Below are 17,550 nucleotides of genomic sequence, written 5' to 3' on the forward strand. Positions count from 1 at the left end.
CACAGAATAAGAATGTTAGAATGATAAAAAAGAAAAAAGGACTAAATAAGCTGTTTTTTGTTCCCCGCCAGAGGGGAAAAAAGCAGACTATGAATATAATAATAACCAGCCTCTTTGTTTGGAGTACTGGAATGGAAGGAGAAATATATTAAGAGCTGCCAAAGGTCAGAAGCCTGTAATTCTAGACCAGGGGTCTCAAACTCAACTGACCTGGGGGCCACTGGAGGTAGAGTCTGGGTGAGGCTGGGCCACATCAAGTACTCCACCCCCGCGGCGGTGGTGGGCCACTCATCCCATGGCCGGCCTGGGCGCCGCTGGCGCTTTGAAGGCCACAGGGCCCCTCCCCTGTGCCCCCCCCGGCCCGGCAATTGGCCCACGGGCCGCGAGTTTGAGACCCCTGTTCTAGACATTGTTCTTTGATGCAATGGCAATTATGTAGAAGGAACCATGAATACTACCTAAGCTCCTTGGAATAATGGTGGGATAAAAATATCATAAACAGAAGGAAAATAATCCTGAGTCATATGTTCATTGTGACTAGGTATCTTGGCCAAATCCACAGCAGGCTTAAATGAACAGATTTCTATCAGTCTGACTGGCAGATTCTGTAGCAAAATAGCATTTCCCAAATCATATAGATTCCATGGGGTTTCAGACCAGTTTTTTACTTTCTGGAATTTTATGCCAATTAGTCATAGAAAAATATGCTAAAAAAAGTAAAGCAAGCAAGCAAACTATTCACCAAAAATGTGAGTAGATTAAAGCGTAAAAGTGCACAGATTGGGTCTTTCGTATAATTTGGGGGATTGCACATTTTTGGAAGTGTCAATGAGCAGATGAAGAAACAAAAGCCTAAAAATAATAGATTTAATAATGTCTGTATATCTCTAATTGCAGAAGGTGTTTTTAATATGGACCATAGCCTACTAACATCCATATGTAGATCTGATACCATCAGGCTTGGACTGAAGACAGATTGGGAATGACTAGCTCCCAGCCAAAAGTAAATGACAGGGCAGGCAGCAAGCAGGTCATGGGATTCCCAGAAATTCTGTTGGGAAATTAGGCATGCAAGGAACATGAGCCTTGTTTCCCACCATTTCCACTTCGTTTATCAGCAGAATTGCTAGGCCTGGAGCCATGCAACTCCAGGTTGCAGTGGTGAGTGCTTGGGGGACCGGTACAGCTCTTGCAGAATTCATGGGGCTCCGATGCAGCCTCCCAACTCTCCAGAGTTGCCCACCCTGATGTACATGTTCCATCTTATTTTTTCAGTTCATAACTGGTTGGGAGAGGCAATAGGTTTTGTCTTAGTTTTCAATGGACCTTGTTTGCATTTGACATTGCACAGTAATAGCATGTAGCTTTCTTTCTGCATACGAGTGTGTGCGTGTGCCTGAGAGAGAGAGAGAGAGAGAGCGCGCGAGCGCAGGATGCATGCATGCAAATAACTCATCGCGGCTCATTTATGCCACGATAAATATTTTCAAGGTTCTTCCTGTTTAATTGAAAAAGCAAAGTTCTTGTTTTCTTATATAACAGAAAAAAAATATCTGGTAACAAGGGCAAGTACATGCATGTTTACTCAGAAACAACCCTACAGAGCTGAATGGGACTTATCCCCAGTTATGCATGCACAGCACGGCAGCCTTAAAGGAAGGGGGAAAATGTAGGTTCAAAGAAAAGACAACATTTTCTTTAAAAGTGACTAGCTCTGCACAGTGTTCCAGAGCTTTACATTCACATGTGACAGCTAAAGGGTAGGCCCTATAGAACTTCGCATCCCTCCAAAAGGAAAAAATCAATTTCTGTCCCTACAAGAAAGAATTAATGGTGCAGAAGGTCACTAAATAATAGATGTTTTATGGCAACAAAAGCTTTTAACACAAATCCAATATAAAAACAAAGATGCAGTAAGTTTGGAACAAGTTGTGCATTCTGTTGGTGCTTTGGTGCCTCCCTCTTATTAAAGGAAAACAATAGGACAAGACTCCCCTAAAAATGCCTCCCTTCCCCTAATATGAACCATTCATTTCTTAAATAACTAAAAGGAAAAGGCAGGCATCAAACATGGAATTAATGTTGTTGTATACTAGGCCAATTTTTCTTTTGATGTATTTCTTCTTGCATCACAAGCTTCTTATGAAGTATCACTAAAACCATTTATTACATGAACACGCAAAACTAGTATTATAGTATTTTGTACATATTTACTGATCCATACTTTTAGCAATATATCACTGTCTTTTTATAAGGATTCAATCGTATACATGTTTAGACAGAAAAAAATCATTTAACTCTCAGCATTTCTCAGCCAGCATGGAATTGTAGGACTTTTATTTTGGTCTAAACATGCATAGGAATGTATCCAAAAGGAGATCAGAAAAGTGGCTACCTGGAGGAGGGCCTTCTCTGTGGTGACACCCTGCCTAAGGAATGGGCTCCCCAGAGAGGTGTGCCGAGTGCTGATGCCTTTTTCATTTTGGCACCATGCCAAAACCTCCCCCCCCCCAATCTTCCCAGCATTTTAAACGTTAGTCTTGTTTTTAACATTGATTATATATATTATTGTGATGCTGTATCTTTTTTTATGTTATCACCACCCTGAGACATTGTGAAGGGCAGGATACAAAAATTTTAAATAAATAAATAAAGGATTCATGTGAAAGGTAATGGTTGTAATCAAGCACAGTAAAAGAGAGGCATAACCAGCACTCCTGCAATAAACTGAGGGAAGAATGAATGATTAGAGCAGAAGTATTCCATGCTGACAATTCTTGCCACATTCCCATGCAGAATGCTGCCCCGTATTACATTCCTATGTGTATGTGCAGTTCTCTACACAGCAAGTAGGGACAGGCAAATCACTCTGTTTCTGGCCACATTTTCATGTGTTTGCTGATATATTTGGAGCATTCCATTTCTAATCTTAAATGATTGCCACCTGACAGAACAAGGACTCCAAAATCAGAGCCTTCTTGCCTATTCTATGCCTTTCTGGAAGAAGAAAGACAGGGCTGAAAAGTTTTATGTTCTTCCTATCTGTCTGTCTGTCTCCTTTCAGCTGTCTATGCCTCAGCAATCTGCTGTGAGACAGGTAACAGAGATGCTTTAGATGCAGATCCCGGCCTTTCCTCCTCCTTCCTGCCTACTGTTCAGTCCCCTTCACTCACCATCTTGCCTCTTTTCTCCTTTCCCTAACTTCTTCCAGGGGTGTTCTTGCAACTTTAGGGAGCAGCTGTGGTGCTGCTTTCTCTGGCTGCTGCAAAGGGGTGGGGAGGGATGAATGGTCCAATCTTGGATTTGTACTCTTGAAGTGGCTATAGACATGGAAGTCTGTATTCCCCTTATTTTGTGATCCCTGGGAAACTTTCACAATGAAAATAGGATCATTCTGTAAATGTATTTTCTCTTAAAATGAACTTTTCTAGGTTAGCATTTCAATATGATTAGACAGAAGAAAGTTCTACACCTTCCAGCACTCCCTTTTTCTATCTATACATATATGTGTATTAAATATACCATGTTCAAGAGATGCTGGATGGATAGATACCAGGAATAGGACATTCTCAACAGTGGTTCTACATTTGTGGACTTCTTTTTTCCAAGTTTCTATGACACGATCATTAGTTTCTTTATTTAAAAAAAAAACCAAGTCAAACCAAAATGCTGGAAGATTTTAAAACTTTCAATCTGCTTTAGTTGCTCTTTTGTAGATTCTGAGGGGTTTTGTGCATGTATTAAACTGACATATTTGTACTGTGATGTGTCATTTATTGTTATTTCACAGACTGTAAACCCTGGAATATTTTGATTCTTGAGTTGTGACTGGTGCAAAAAGTTTGGCAAGCATGAAAGCAAGTAGATAACTGAGTTTCAATCTGCATAAACCTAAGAGGTATTGATCAGGTGAGCTGGCATTTGAGAAACTGAAATCGTCAAGTACCCCATTAGAAATCTCTTTCTGCATGCAAAAATCATCTCTGGATTGTGGCCATAACAAAATGTACGCAATCACATACCTTTTGATCGATAAAAATGAACAACTTATTGCTTGATAAGTATAATTGGAAATGTTGATAACAGCCAACATACCATAAAAGAAAAAGAAAGATTAAGTATAATCCAGGAATTAACGTAATAAAAAAATAGCATCTGTCTGATCGATGAGAAAATGCTGAGAGAGCAAAGATTTGATGACTGTAATGCAGAGTCTTACAGCAGTATGCAGTGTGGTGTTCACACTGTGGAGTTCAGCAGTATCCATTGCGATGTTTAAGCCTTGCGTAACTGGCTACGTAAGTGGTATATCCCACCAACTGGCTGCATTTGCGCAGGGAAGTCCTAATTCTCAGGGGAAGGTCTGAAATGAGCATGAATGCTGCTTTCTGGAATGGGACATCTTGGCGCAGTTCCTTATGTGAGCTCTGCTGACCTTGCCCCATTCTAGAAACAAACGTTTCCACTCATTGCCAGTTACCTTGTAAGTGCTATAAGCTTGTTCCCCAAGTGGTGGGCAGCACTAGTTGACGGGAATTGGTGGACTGCAAGAGAAAGTGCTATCGCTCTTAGGATTAGACTAACAGAAGAACAACGTAGAGCAAGCAGGACAGGATCTGATGCAAAACAAAATTGCAGTGCAAACCCAATGCAAGTCTAGCCAGAATAAAGCCCACTGAATTCAAAGTGATTTACTCCTAGATGTGGGAGAACAGGATTGCAGTCTTAATGATGTGGAAGCATGAGCTTTTGACTTTCATAGGCCTTTTCTTTACAGAGTTCTAAAGTATTTAAAAGAAAAAAAGAAAATCAGAATAAAAGGTAATGTTACTAGCCCAGAGTGGGATGTGGTGAAACACTGAAATGGTTGCTTAATTAAACTATAACAACAACGCTAATCTATTTTTAAAATTTTTGACTATACTGATAATGCACAAAAAATAAGAGGAAGGTTTGAACACCATTCTAAATCACCCAGAGAGTGTTAGCTACTGGGCAGTCTCTAAATGAAATAATAAATAACCATGTACCTATGTTTTCCAAATTTTATTTTGTTCTTGCTTGTTCTTATTGTCGAGAATGCACAAGCGAAAGGCAGGCTAGACTATGCCCTCCAATAGCAGTGACATTGTGACATTTAATTTAACTTCCTGCTCCAGTGAAAGGTTGGCATGCTAAATTACACTTAAGGAGAAGTAGTATTTCTTTTTAGTCGATCTATTGTCCGTTGTGCTAGAGTCATCTTTTCCCATTCCTTCTGGGCAGAGAGGTTTCTTGCATTTATTGTAGGACTGGGATATTTGATAAAAGAAAGGTAAAACTTTGTAATTCAATGTTTTTTCTTTAATGTTAGAGTCATTGGCATGACACTTCCTTGCATTCATTTCTTACATTTTCAAGATAATCTAGTCATCTTACTGAACTTGCATTAGGAAGTGAATGCTCCTGGGCGGCTTGAAACATATGGAGCTTTGGAAGGAATAGACAAAACACAGAAAATAAGAATGCAAGTCACTGACCCACTGAGGTTGATCAGGCATGATGATAACCAAAGCAATTTGTTTTGAATACAGCAAGAGCCACAGGGGTTGGATGGCTGCTGGGCAATATTCTCACTAACCCAGTAGCTCTCCTTTTGCTAATACTGATGCCCTCCTTGGTTAAGAGATTTTTGCAACAGCAGATGCTTGCTTCAATGTCAGTATATCCACCCAGGAATTTACTCTGCGCTTCAACAAAAGTTATCCATGGTGCTGAAACCTATCCTGAGTGGCACTGGCACCACCAGCCCCCACTGCATCTTCCTTTATGATCTTAGATCACTTCTCCCAGATCACTACATTCAGTGCTAATTCAGCTAATTAGCTATTGGATCACGAAGACTCCATTTATATCTTAATGCAACTCATGATCTCTTGCTAAGGATACTATTAACTAAGAGACTGCATAAAGAAATGAAATGTTCTCATCAGAACGGTATGTCTCTTTCCACTGAAAGTGCCAGTAGCAATGAGCTAGAGCTTCACAGTAGAATGATCAGTAGCATTAAGAGAACAAGCTAGCAGGCAGAGGAGTATTCTCTTGTTCAGCTAGAATAACTAGCACAGGTAATTCCAACCACTTACATCCTTAAATATTTAAACATAGACCCCAGCACATCCAATAAAACCAGTGATACTGCAGAATATAGCAAAAATAACAAGGTTCCATCCTATTTCACACCCTGCTGTCTAGGTTTGATCATGAAAATATATCTCACACTATCCCACATGCAAACAATGTGTGTTGAAAGACCTGCTCGCATGTGTTGAATAGGAAAAGAATGCAAGAGAAAACAAGGCCATCCTCCCCCACCCACAAAAAGAGGAGTGGAGGATGAGATGTGGGCGAGAGGCTGCACAGAGATTAAAAGCAAATGAATGCTTAGTTCTCCCACTATCTAGAGGTTTTTGTTTAATAGTCTTTGTTTATTAGCAATTTCAAAGTGTTGCAGTGACACCACTGATAGCTATGATGACAGTGTGCCAGGAATAATAATCTGCTGCCCATTTGACCATCTTCTTCCACAATGGTCACACTGAGAGTATTGCCAGTATCTTTACAGTATTCCAGAAACGATGAAATATGGGTAGGATTGGAAAAGGAAGTGTAGAAGAAACACATTCTCTGGTGCAGTGCAGCCACAACCATTTTTAGATTTTTCATCTTTTCCTAAGAACAATTATTTATTTATTTATTTATTTAAAGTTTTTACATGCCACCCCATTCCTAAAAGTCTCTGGATGGCATAATCACATTAGCGTGGATTGTCCTCCCAGTAAAAGCCTGCTCTACACTGGCTGGGATTCTCAGCACGTCTTTGGACAAGCTATTTCTTGGAAATTTGTTACTGTGGCTTTGTATTTCATTATTTACCTTTTAAAATATTACTGAGCTTCTACCATTGCTTTGACGTTTTTGTATTGGTAACCACTGTGAAAATCTTTGGAATGTCCAAAAGATAGGTGTAGGGACTCTTGTGCACCTATCTATATCTATATCTATCTATATATGGACCACAAGCAATCATTTCATTTTTGACAGAATTGGATTAAAATTGCAGAGATAGTTGTCCCTACTGAGGAGGCAAGTCTGCCAAGTTTCAGATGAATAGGTGCAAAAGGTTTTATGCAAGAACAACTATGACACTTAGAGGATGTTCAAAACAGGTCATGCTTGTCTCCCTCTGATCATTCTGACCTTTTGGGACAGCCTAGAAATCTTCTGTAAGCACATCTGCAATGTTTCAGTAGGCTTGATGCAACAGTCCATATGGAGAGGGAGTGCTCCAGTGGGAAGGCAGTGTTCTCTGTCCCTGTGGGGGTTTTTTGGGCAATCTGTATGCAAATGGCATGCATCATAAATGCAACAAAACTGTAAAGTTTCTGAAAGATGAGTGCAGGGGTTGGGAATTTTTGGTGAAATAAAATTAAACTTGGGAGAGACAGAGAGCACGGTCATTCCCAAGAGGGGATGCTTGTAGCACATCTCTGCCCATGAGAACCATGCTTGAAACCCTATTTTGGAAAGCCCTGTAAATGTGATGTTGCCCCTTCTACCCAATGACTGTGTAGCCCCTAAACCTTGTGCAATGTCATGCTTTCCTATTAGTCTGGGTTGGGTCAGCCATAACCTTCATTGGTTTTTGACTTTGCTTGTTTTGAACTAGCTGGCCAAAGACTGAACTGCTGTGGCACAAACCATCATTCCCCTGACTGCAGATAAAGCAGATCTATTAAAGCGAGCTGTAAAATGAAACCACATTTTCAAATGAATGTTGAATGTTATATTCATATATATTGCCTCCTAGCAGAAATTAACACTGTAAGGAGGGGACCTTCTCATGATGATTTTAATACTTATTATTAATTTCAATAGATAAATTATATGGTCTATTGGTTGTGTAGTATGACTGCTGGGGCAAATAATTTCCTACAAAGGAGAACCTGAAAACCTCAAGATTCAAAATGAACCAAAAGGAGAAGAAAGCAATGAAAGCTGAACTATTACTTTGTGTGGGTGCAAGCTTAAGAATTCAAAATTTGAAATTTCATGTGAACTTCTCTTTGCTGACAAAACAAGCAGATTCAGAATAGGTTCAATGTACAAAACCATGTAGAAGGTTTCTAAAAAATTAGTAACATGACCCATAACTACCAGCATTCTCCAGCTAGCCATTGAATGGGGAATGCTGGCAGTGTAGAACATTTTTCTGTCTAAAAATGCATAGGACTGTACCTTTAACACCCTTTAACAACTACAAAAATTGACAATTCACTTTCTAGACCTACTTAAATCAATTTTGTTTAAATTTCACCCCAACATATACTAAGAATTAGAAAGAGGTATCACTGACTATTACTCTATTATTAAAATATTAACCAAATATATTGGTTCTTCTAGTGTAGCTCTCCCAGAAATGCCAACTTATGGTGTACATAGGAAAACAGGTGAGGACAGGGCACAGCACAGTGGCCGATTCATTGAGTGAATTGTCCATGCAATTTGTGCATGGGACAGATAGTCCTTCCTCCCATCCCCATTATGTGATGCTTCAGAGGTACTCAGAGCATCTCTGAAGAGCAGTGCAACAGTGGGGATTATACTTTCATAGCTCCAGTGTTGGAAGGAGGATGAAGCTTGGTTTGTGCCAAGGAAATCACCTCTAGATGGGGCCAAGTAAATCCCTTGTCTGAAAGTCTTCAAATGCGTTGCCGGTCAAGTGTTGATCAAGGGTGAACCGCCGGTGGCACTATAACTTCCATTGACACTTACCAACATAACTGATGGTGAGGGATGAGAGTACTTGCAGTTGCCCACTCTGGTACAGCCAATGATATTGAGCTAGACAGTCTAATGTCCTTAGAAGGCCGAATGCAACAGTGTATTCTAAGATTAACTGATGTAGCACTGGTGTGTACATGGATATACATATCAGAGTATATTACAGCCTGGATTGCACAGAGATAACTTTAGAGGTGATTGAGGAATTTGGTGAACTTTTGGTAGAGTCAGCTCTTGGTAGAGTATCATATGTTTGATGTGACAGAACATGTAGTTGCCACTTTAACCATATAAAATATTTTTCAAACTAAAAAAGAGAAAGTGGGATCAAAAGAAAAAATCCCAAAAGTAAAATCATGGTATAATGTTTGAAATGTTGTCATTTATAAGTAATAAATGGAAGATTTAAATGAAAGGTTTTAAGTGTACAGGTAATTTCCTAGGTCTGTGAAATTATTTTGAAAATTTTTATTTTCAAAAATAAAAATATGTGGATGCCAACATAATGCTAAACATCACTAGAAGTAAACTTTATTTATTTAAATAGTATTTCTCAGGAAAGAGAAAATACTGAATTAAACAAGCACATAACATTACACAGAGGGTATTAGATAAGGACAGGAAAATTTCTGCAATCCATTTAACTTGTGCGCAGCTCTCACTGAACACAATGGAACTTACTTTTGAGTAAAAATTCATGGGATTTTGCCATTAGAAGATTAGTTCCAAAAATAAAAGACGTTGAGAAAACTCAAATGTACGAACAGATTCCACACTGTGAATCTATTGTAGAAGATTGCAGTATATGCAAGTCTTAATATCTTGATAAAACCAAAGCATAGAAGTCTTCCACTGCTTATGTTAACTGGCCATTTTCCCTCATTGTGCAGTCTCCATTCATCAGAAGCTGTCTGGATATAAAGCCCCTCTCCCATACGCACCCACATGGTTTAATAAGGAAAGAATAAAAATTGGCTTTACATTAATTGCTATTCACAAAAACATTCAAGTGACTTGGATAATAGGACATTGCATATAAACTTTCAAATTAAATTATTGCTAATATTCAGTGCAATCATTTTAGCATCCTATAATGTGACAAAAATTATCATGAATTTGGCGTTACTTTTGTCAAGTTATTAAGTTCTTACAGTGTCAAGAGCAATGATTTTCATGAAAAAAATGTTTCTACTGGATTTTCTGTAATCCTTTTTGCAATACGATGTCATGCAGTGCAATTCCCCCACCCCCTCAGAATCGTATTAATGAGTGCCACAGTACAGATACTAGGAAACTAGCAGATAATCAGCTCAAAAGAAATTCAGAATAGAAAATTGTACATTTCATTTTAAATATGGAACAGATTGCCTATGGGAATGTATTTTGTTTCTTAGTATGAGAAGACATAGCTCTGACATTTCAAACCATGACAGCCATCACAATTCCTTAGATATTAGTACAAGAGTGAACACATTTAAAAGTAAATGCTTTACTTCAGGACTGCTGATAACAGAAATAAGAATGGAACCCCCCAAAACAGGTATGCATGAAAAGATGCTATTATAATAGACAGTGTGATGGTATTTGTGATGTTAGAAATGATAGTATACAGTAGCAGCAAGATCAATGAACCCATTTTAGATATCTGAGCTTAGTGGTGATCCATACATGAATGAGGAGAATGACTCCTTACTAGAGAAGGGAAAATGGGGCAGTGGTATAAAGGACAATCAATATAAGCATGTTCCTTCAGATATGATGGACCTCTGAGGTATTCAGGAAAGTAGTTTGAAAAAACATTCTCCCCAGACTCTTAAATAGCTTATGTTGGGGAGCTGTGCAAGGGCACTGGGAACAACAATCATACATTGGCACCCTAAGAATGGTGCACAGGACTCAGCTGCATGGCCACCAATTATATTATAGGGCATGATAAGACCATGTAGTTTGGAAAAGTAGATTAGCAAGACTAAATCCACATCTTAAGAGTTTTAAATGTACACATTACAGAGAAAATGAGAAATGAAGAAGGAAACATCAAAAGCAGAAGACAACTTACAGTACAATGAAAAGACTTGCTAGATTAGATGGAAACATGTTCCCAGTTTAAAGCTCTAGTTTTTCTAGATACTGCCTCTCCAACCTTCATTAGTTACCATTTCCTAAATGGTTGCAACCAGTTCTGGCTGTGCTATTTTTTGGTGCTGCTATGTATAGCTGTAGCTAACGAACGAATTACAGAGTGGCCAATGGTGAGCTATTTCTGCTTCTCTTAGAAATGTAATAGTTTCCAATGGTGTAGCAGTACATTTCACTGTGCAGGATCTCTTCATGAAAGTCCCTATGGCCATGTCTGCCAAGGACAGTACAAAAATTCAGGCAGCAGTGATGCTCCAGGTCAACAAAACAGTCCTAGCAGTTTTCCACATCACCAGGAGCAGGTTTTTTGTGAAGTAAGGTGTTTTAATAATTGCCCATTCAAGACTGAAATATTTTGCATTACAACAGTGAACAATAAATTATTGTTCAGTAAATTCATTACAGCCCCTTGTGAGGATTACAGCTAAGTTCTAAGGCAGCAAAGAGTCTTAGGTGGATGGCAGACTCCCTGCTAACAGTAAGTTTAAAAGATGCTGGCACTGCCTATTTGCACACCCTGGCTCCACTACACTGCTGGTTGTTTCCTAAACTATGAATCCAATGTCTTTCAAAAGCAAAATAAAATAAAAGATGGAGGTGACGGGATCCATTAATTGGATGGTCAATACTGATAGTGTTTTTCATTAGCAGGTCCTTACAAATTACAGCTTCCCTTCGGGTGCCCCCACCCCCGCCCCCCACTTAACCTTGAGGAAGATGTATAGTGTAACTTAGTCCTCCATGTATGGAGTGGCTTCCTCACAAACCACTCAACCTTGGAAGGGACACTCCTGGCTTTATGGGGACAGGAGAACCATCACAGAAGAATAGATGCAGGGCCTATGTGAAGACGTATGCAGACTTGTGGCTTTATAAGTTTAAACTGCTGAGAACCGACACGGAAACACTTAATATCAGTCACAATATGCAGTATATATCTTAATGAAAAATGAAGAACTTACCACTTCTTCATGGGTAGCACCTTCTACGTTTATTCCATTAACCTAAAAATGTATCAACAGGGTTATTATGGTTAATACCAGAGTTTCATATAAGCATTAAAACAGCAACATACTTTTGAAGCAAGTGTATAAGAAACTGACCTGTATTAATGCATCTCCTATAAATAATATTCCTGATTGGTCTGCTGTAGAGTTATAAAAGAATCACACATTAATTGAAAGACTCAAGATGAGGACATATTTTGCTACAGCACATGTTTTAAATACTGCTCTTGTAACAGCTATTCCTGAAACTGCCTCTCTTGTAAAAATGCCAACAGTATGGCAATTATCCAGTAAATAGATCAGTACCAATTCTAAGGAAACCAAGAGAGCTCGTTTTGAGTCACAAAAGATAATTTAATATGGAACACAAATGTTGCTTCTCACTAATGATAGATATCATTAAATTATGGAAGAAGCATGATACATATTTTTTCATTAGCTTTAGTAAGCCAGTAAAATAGGAATTTTGCCTCCCTTGTTCTTTCCTTCTGAAAAGATGTATAGAAACTGCTGTAATCAAAGGGGTTGCACAAGGAATTTAATAAAGCAATTTCGCATGAACTTTGAATCTATTCTTGAGCAGAGTAACATATTTCAAACAGTAATTTGCAAAGTTTCTGCAGTATAATGAAATTAATGTGAATGTCACCTTGCCTACTGCATACATACAAAGCAACTTATAATATTGCTCATTCTAAGGGACACACCTGTTTGAAAGGCTTGTCTCACTCACATCATAACAGTATTGCCTTCCACCCAACTTTAAGACATTTTAATAGAATGTTGCTGTAATTCAGAAAAGAGAATAGTTAAACACTAAGTAAATAAGGACAGTTCAGATATGCTGTACTGCCTACAAGAAAATATTGATGACTTAACTGAGATTGCAGCCAGCAATTATGTAAGCATTTTAGAAAATGCTTGGGACAAATACTCTCATTCAGGAATTCAAAATATTCCTATAACTACCAGTATCCTGGGACTTTCCAAGCCCTCTTGCCTGGAATATGTAGCAACAGTGGAGATACTGAGTAGTCTGTTTCTCTCCTACTGCTCTCCTCCCTGGTACTCGGAACAAATGCTAGGATGAAAGCATCCAAATCAGAGATCCTTGGAAACGTTATTTTCAAAGGACATCTGATTTCCATGCTAATATCAGGTATAAGGACCCTGGGAAACTGCCGCAGCAGCTTTCTAACTGCTAGGAAGAAATGGAAAGAACGGAAGGCCTATTCAACTTGTCACTGTCAGAGTGGACATTGTGTGCCGGTGCCATCTTTCAAGGCAGCCATGTGAACATTTGAATATAGCAACCATATAGGTGAAGCCAACTGAAAGATCCAACCATTGCTCTCTTTCCCTATGACAGTGAGGTGACAGTGAGATGGTGAGAGAACTTGAGCTGTTGGGTGATGCAGAAATTAAAGACTTTAATAAAATAAAATAAATAAGAACAGCACAGGTGGAGACCAGACAAATTCATGGAGTTTACTGATGACTATATGTTTCCACCAGGATCAGAGTCAGTCTGTCTCTGAATATCACCTGCTAGGAAACAGCAGGCAAAAAGTCATTGCTTTGTGAACTTTCCACGAGCAGCAGGTTGGCCTCTTTGGGAAAAACAGATGCCAGACCAGAGAAGACCTTTGTTCTGATTCCCCGTAGCTCTACCTATGTTCTCATGATCTGTTCACATGAGAGCAAACTACAGTACACATCATATTTGAGGAAAGGTCTTAGTATATATTCTTTCTGGAAAAACAATTTGCAGTTTGGGCAAAATGAATGAACTGGAGGTTATACAAAATGAAATTTAAATGCATTCTTGCTCTTCCATCTTATGTCCTAGCTGTTCTGCTTGGTACTGAAGCAGGGCTACCATCAACTTCTAGCAGACTGAGTAGGGCAATTTGCTCTTTTCAAATTGATAGATATGTCTGGTGACCATTTGCCTAAACTTTGCTAACCAGAAACAGAGATGGTTGAATTTTATCTTCTTTTGAATGACCGGACCCATGTCCTTTCTTTTTGGCTTCCTTTCATTTCCATGAATCTATTTAATTTACTTATTTACTAGATTTATGAATCATTTAACCTATTTTTAAAAGTATCTTTATCAAAATTAATATTGGGATGCTAAAAAAGATATGGAAACCATCTAACAAAGAGAAAATAGTCACTTTTATATGGGCAGTGGATTTTTCCCTCATTATTTTAATTCCATGATTCATTCTAAGCTAAGGAAAGCATTTGCAGAATTATATTTCCAGACTATGCCTTCTTCATATGTGGATGGTGGGCATGCAAATATTCCCATATTTCAACAGCTTTTTATCTGAGCCCCCACAAATAGAGGATTTTATTAATTATATATTATCATGCAAACTTTTACAACTTTATTAGGTAGTATGCCTGAAAGAACTCTTGCAAAACAAATATGTAAACAACATGTAGATACAGATCTTTACATAGCCAACTAAATAGCTTTACTCACTGTTGCTGCTAAAAAGATTAGAACAGAGATCTGAAAAACCACTTCTGTAAGCTGTGCAGGTGATGAATATATTTATTTGGCTTGTTCATTCTGTGCATGTGTGAGACTTTCTCTTTTCTGGCAAAATTGTAAGAGCCTATAGTTACATACAATGAAGTTGACTGAAGTTGCCTAAGGTTTGCTGCGCTGAGACAAGCATAGAAAAGTATGACTAACATTACATTTCCTGTAATACTTTGAGAGTATTTTCTACTACCTCCATCTTTAAAAAACTGTACTTGAGAGAATATGCTTTATAATGGTGAGGGAATTAATCCATTACAGGAACTCTCCTAAGCCCGGGTTGTATTTCATGTTATACAAGAAGAACCTGAAAATTCCCTTACTTAAGATTTACGTGACCATGCACTGAAGAGCTGCTCATTTTCTTCTGAGGAAAAACAAGTACATTCTGTGAAGTTTGATTGGCAGGAGTTTGTGATTAGCTCCCTCTGCAAAAAGATTGCTTTATACCGATGCTTTATTCTGTATTAACAAAAAATGTGAAACAGGATAAAATGGCACAGAAATGTAAATGTATTTTTTAATGACTGAAGGACATATAACAGATTGAAATTATGGCTACTTTTAACAAGAGAATGCAAAAAACAGTATCCCAAACATAAGTAAGTCATTGTATTTGGTTTTGTTTTAAAAAGGCTGTGTCCTTCACAGGAAAATGAACACAATTCACTGTCCTACAGTAAAGCCCTAGCTGCCTTTTCATAAATTGCACTCTAGCAAAACACGGTTATCACGCTTGGGCTAAAATGGCATTGTTATAACTATACAGGCAAAGACAGTGAGCTGTAAGGTTTTTTAGGCTCCATCAAAAAGGTGCTCTGGCCTAAAATAGTACATTTGTTATCTTATTTTATTATTTATCTATTACAGATATATCCCACTTTTTAGTCCTTTCAAGAATTCAAGGAAGATAACATAATTAAACCCCTCACAATCTTACTCTCACAGCAACCCTGTGAGACGGACCGGGCTGAGAGTCTGTGACTGGCCCAAAGTCACCTATATTTCTCCCATTTTGTCTAACACTGCAGACCGTCAAAGCAGAGCAAAATGCTCAGTAGTAGTGAAGGAAGTAACTCAGTGATTGAGAAACAGTGAGGCAAACAACCAAGCCATGAAGCCTGTCTGAAGGAATGTGGAAGGGAGAAAAAGATAATTGGTTTCAAGAAAGAAGGCTGCCTTCTATCTCATGCTCCCAGTAGTTTTATGAGACAGGGGGTCATAGGGCAAGGTGGAGCCAGAAAGGAGTGAACTAGTGAACTTGTAGTTATGAACACGCAGGCATAATCAGTTGATGAATATTATCTCACACACCTCAAATAGACAATGGGCTAATTATAATGCAGATGTGATGTATGTAGTGCGATGAGATGGGAGATATGAAGTAGGCAGACGGAAAGACTGTACCCCCTTAGTACCTCATTCAGTGAAGGAATTGGGGAGGCCTATGGCGGCCGAGTTAGGGTCCAAAAGGAGATGATTTGTGTGTTTGTGCTTTGGAGAGATTCTGACAGAGCGGGCTCTCCCCGTCTATTGCAATAAATGAAGGGATCGCCTCACTCTGTGATGGCAGTCTTGGTTATTTAACTTGAGAAGTATTTTCGCTGCTTTTTGCATAACAGTAGCACTTCCATGGGGTCGCGATGGGTCGGACACGACTTCACGACTAGCAACAACAATAACAGCACTTCCATTCTCCTGTTTTGTGAGAGAGCACGTGTGCAGCCGCAGTGGGCAGAAAAGAAAGCAAAATCTGATTACAAAGCAAGACAGTGTGTAAGCTTTGAAAATGCTGAGAGCAAACTACGGTCTGATTTGATTTTTGGTGGGTGGGGGACGTATAATCGACATGGCCCTATGCAGCTCTATACGAGGTCCACTAAGGCTGCAAGTGTGCCACTCAGTTCTCCCTGTAGTCCAGTTTTTCATTCCGACTGTGGGTGGCAATGGCCCCAAGTCAGAATCATGATGGCAGGGTCGGTAGGCTTTTCTCCCTTCTCACAGAAATCATGGCAGCTCTTTCCGTCCGTCCGTCCGTCCGTCCGTCCTTTCTCAGACACACGGAAGCTGCTATGATTTCTGCCTTTCTGCTAGCTACATTTTCCCATCCAGAGGGAAAGCAGAAATCCCAGTAAGTGTTACAGAGGCAATGAGAAAGCCGTAATGATAAAGTTTGCCCTTAACCAGCACCTCCCTTAACTGTGTGTGAATCTTAACTAAAAGAATTTTTCAGGTTCTTCTTGTACAACATGAAATACATCCTGGTCTCAGGGGAGTTCCTGCAACAGATTAATTCCCTCACTGTGATAAAAAGGCCCTAGCCCACCAAATGACACTGGATGTAGCCCTGAGAGCCAAAAAGCCTATGCACCCCATCATAGAAACACAAACACTGGATATCGTTATTAAATTATGGTAAGTGGCATATAAATGTACTGAATAAAAAAGCTGAATGTCAGAAAGTGCTTTGTACGGAGACGGACAATGATTCCATCTAAGATAGTTCTGTAAATGTGACAGGCAGTGCTCGGTGTTACAGAGCACAATTCTGTAGCTGAGTCATATTTCAACTAGACAATGATAAGAATAATATTATAGCCAAAGGTTAAGAACTTTCAAGTTCCATCAGTTCTAACAGGAAAATTCAGAATCCCCTAAACAGTTCAATCTTACACAATCAGATGTGCCTAAATACACTGTTTTTCATAAATGTTCATAGGATTCAGCCATCAATCTTTCCCATTTGATAGCAGTGGATCCTCAAAATACTTAGTTTGCAGCAGAGTTATGATTGCACTATCCAAAACGGTCCTTTACAACAAGGAACACATGTCAACAGTGGATCATCCCAACACCACCATCCTGTTATACACAGACACACACAAGTCAATTTATTTCAGAATTAAGCAACCATGTAAGTCTTATAACTTAACGTTTCTGTCTTAACATTCTCTGCGTGATTATCAATAAATTTCTCAGGGTAGTGCTCAATCTCCATTCCTACTGCAGTGCTAAAATTAGAAG

The 17,550-nt window shown here is 39.0% G+C and overlaps 1 protein-coding gene across 1 annotated transcript in view; it reads right to left on the reverse strand.

Moving 5' to 3' along the window:
- The window catches only part of SNTG2 (syntrophin gamma 2), a 240,384-nt gene that overhangs the window by 108,173 nt on the left and 114,661 nt on the right, over positions 1-17,550 (reverse strand). Inside the window, exons 5-6 of the mRNA XM_044419194.1 lie at positions 12,066-12,109; positions 11,925-11,966 (exon numbers count right to left, since the gene is read on the reverse strand). Coding sequence (XP_044275129.1) covers positions 11,925-11,966; positions 12,066-12,109 — 86 coding nt within the window. The remainder of the gene's footprint in view (positions 1-11,924; positions 11,967-12,065; positions 12,110-17,550) is intronic.

This window comes from Varanus komodoensis, unplaced genomic scaffold (assembly GCF_004798865.1).
Source record: "Varanus komodoensis strain SLA01 unplaced genomic scaffold, ASM479886v1 scaffold10, whole genome shotgun sequence".
Classification (NCBI taxonomy): Eukaryota; Metazoa; Chordata; class Lepidosauria; order Squamata; family Varanidae; genus Varanus; species Varanus komodoensis.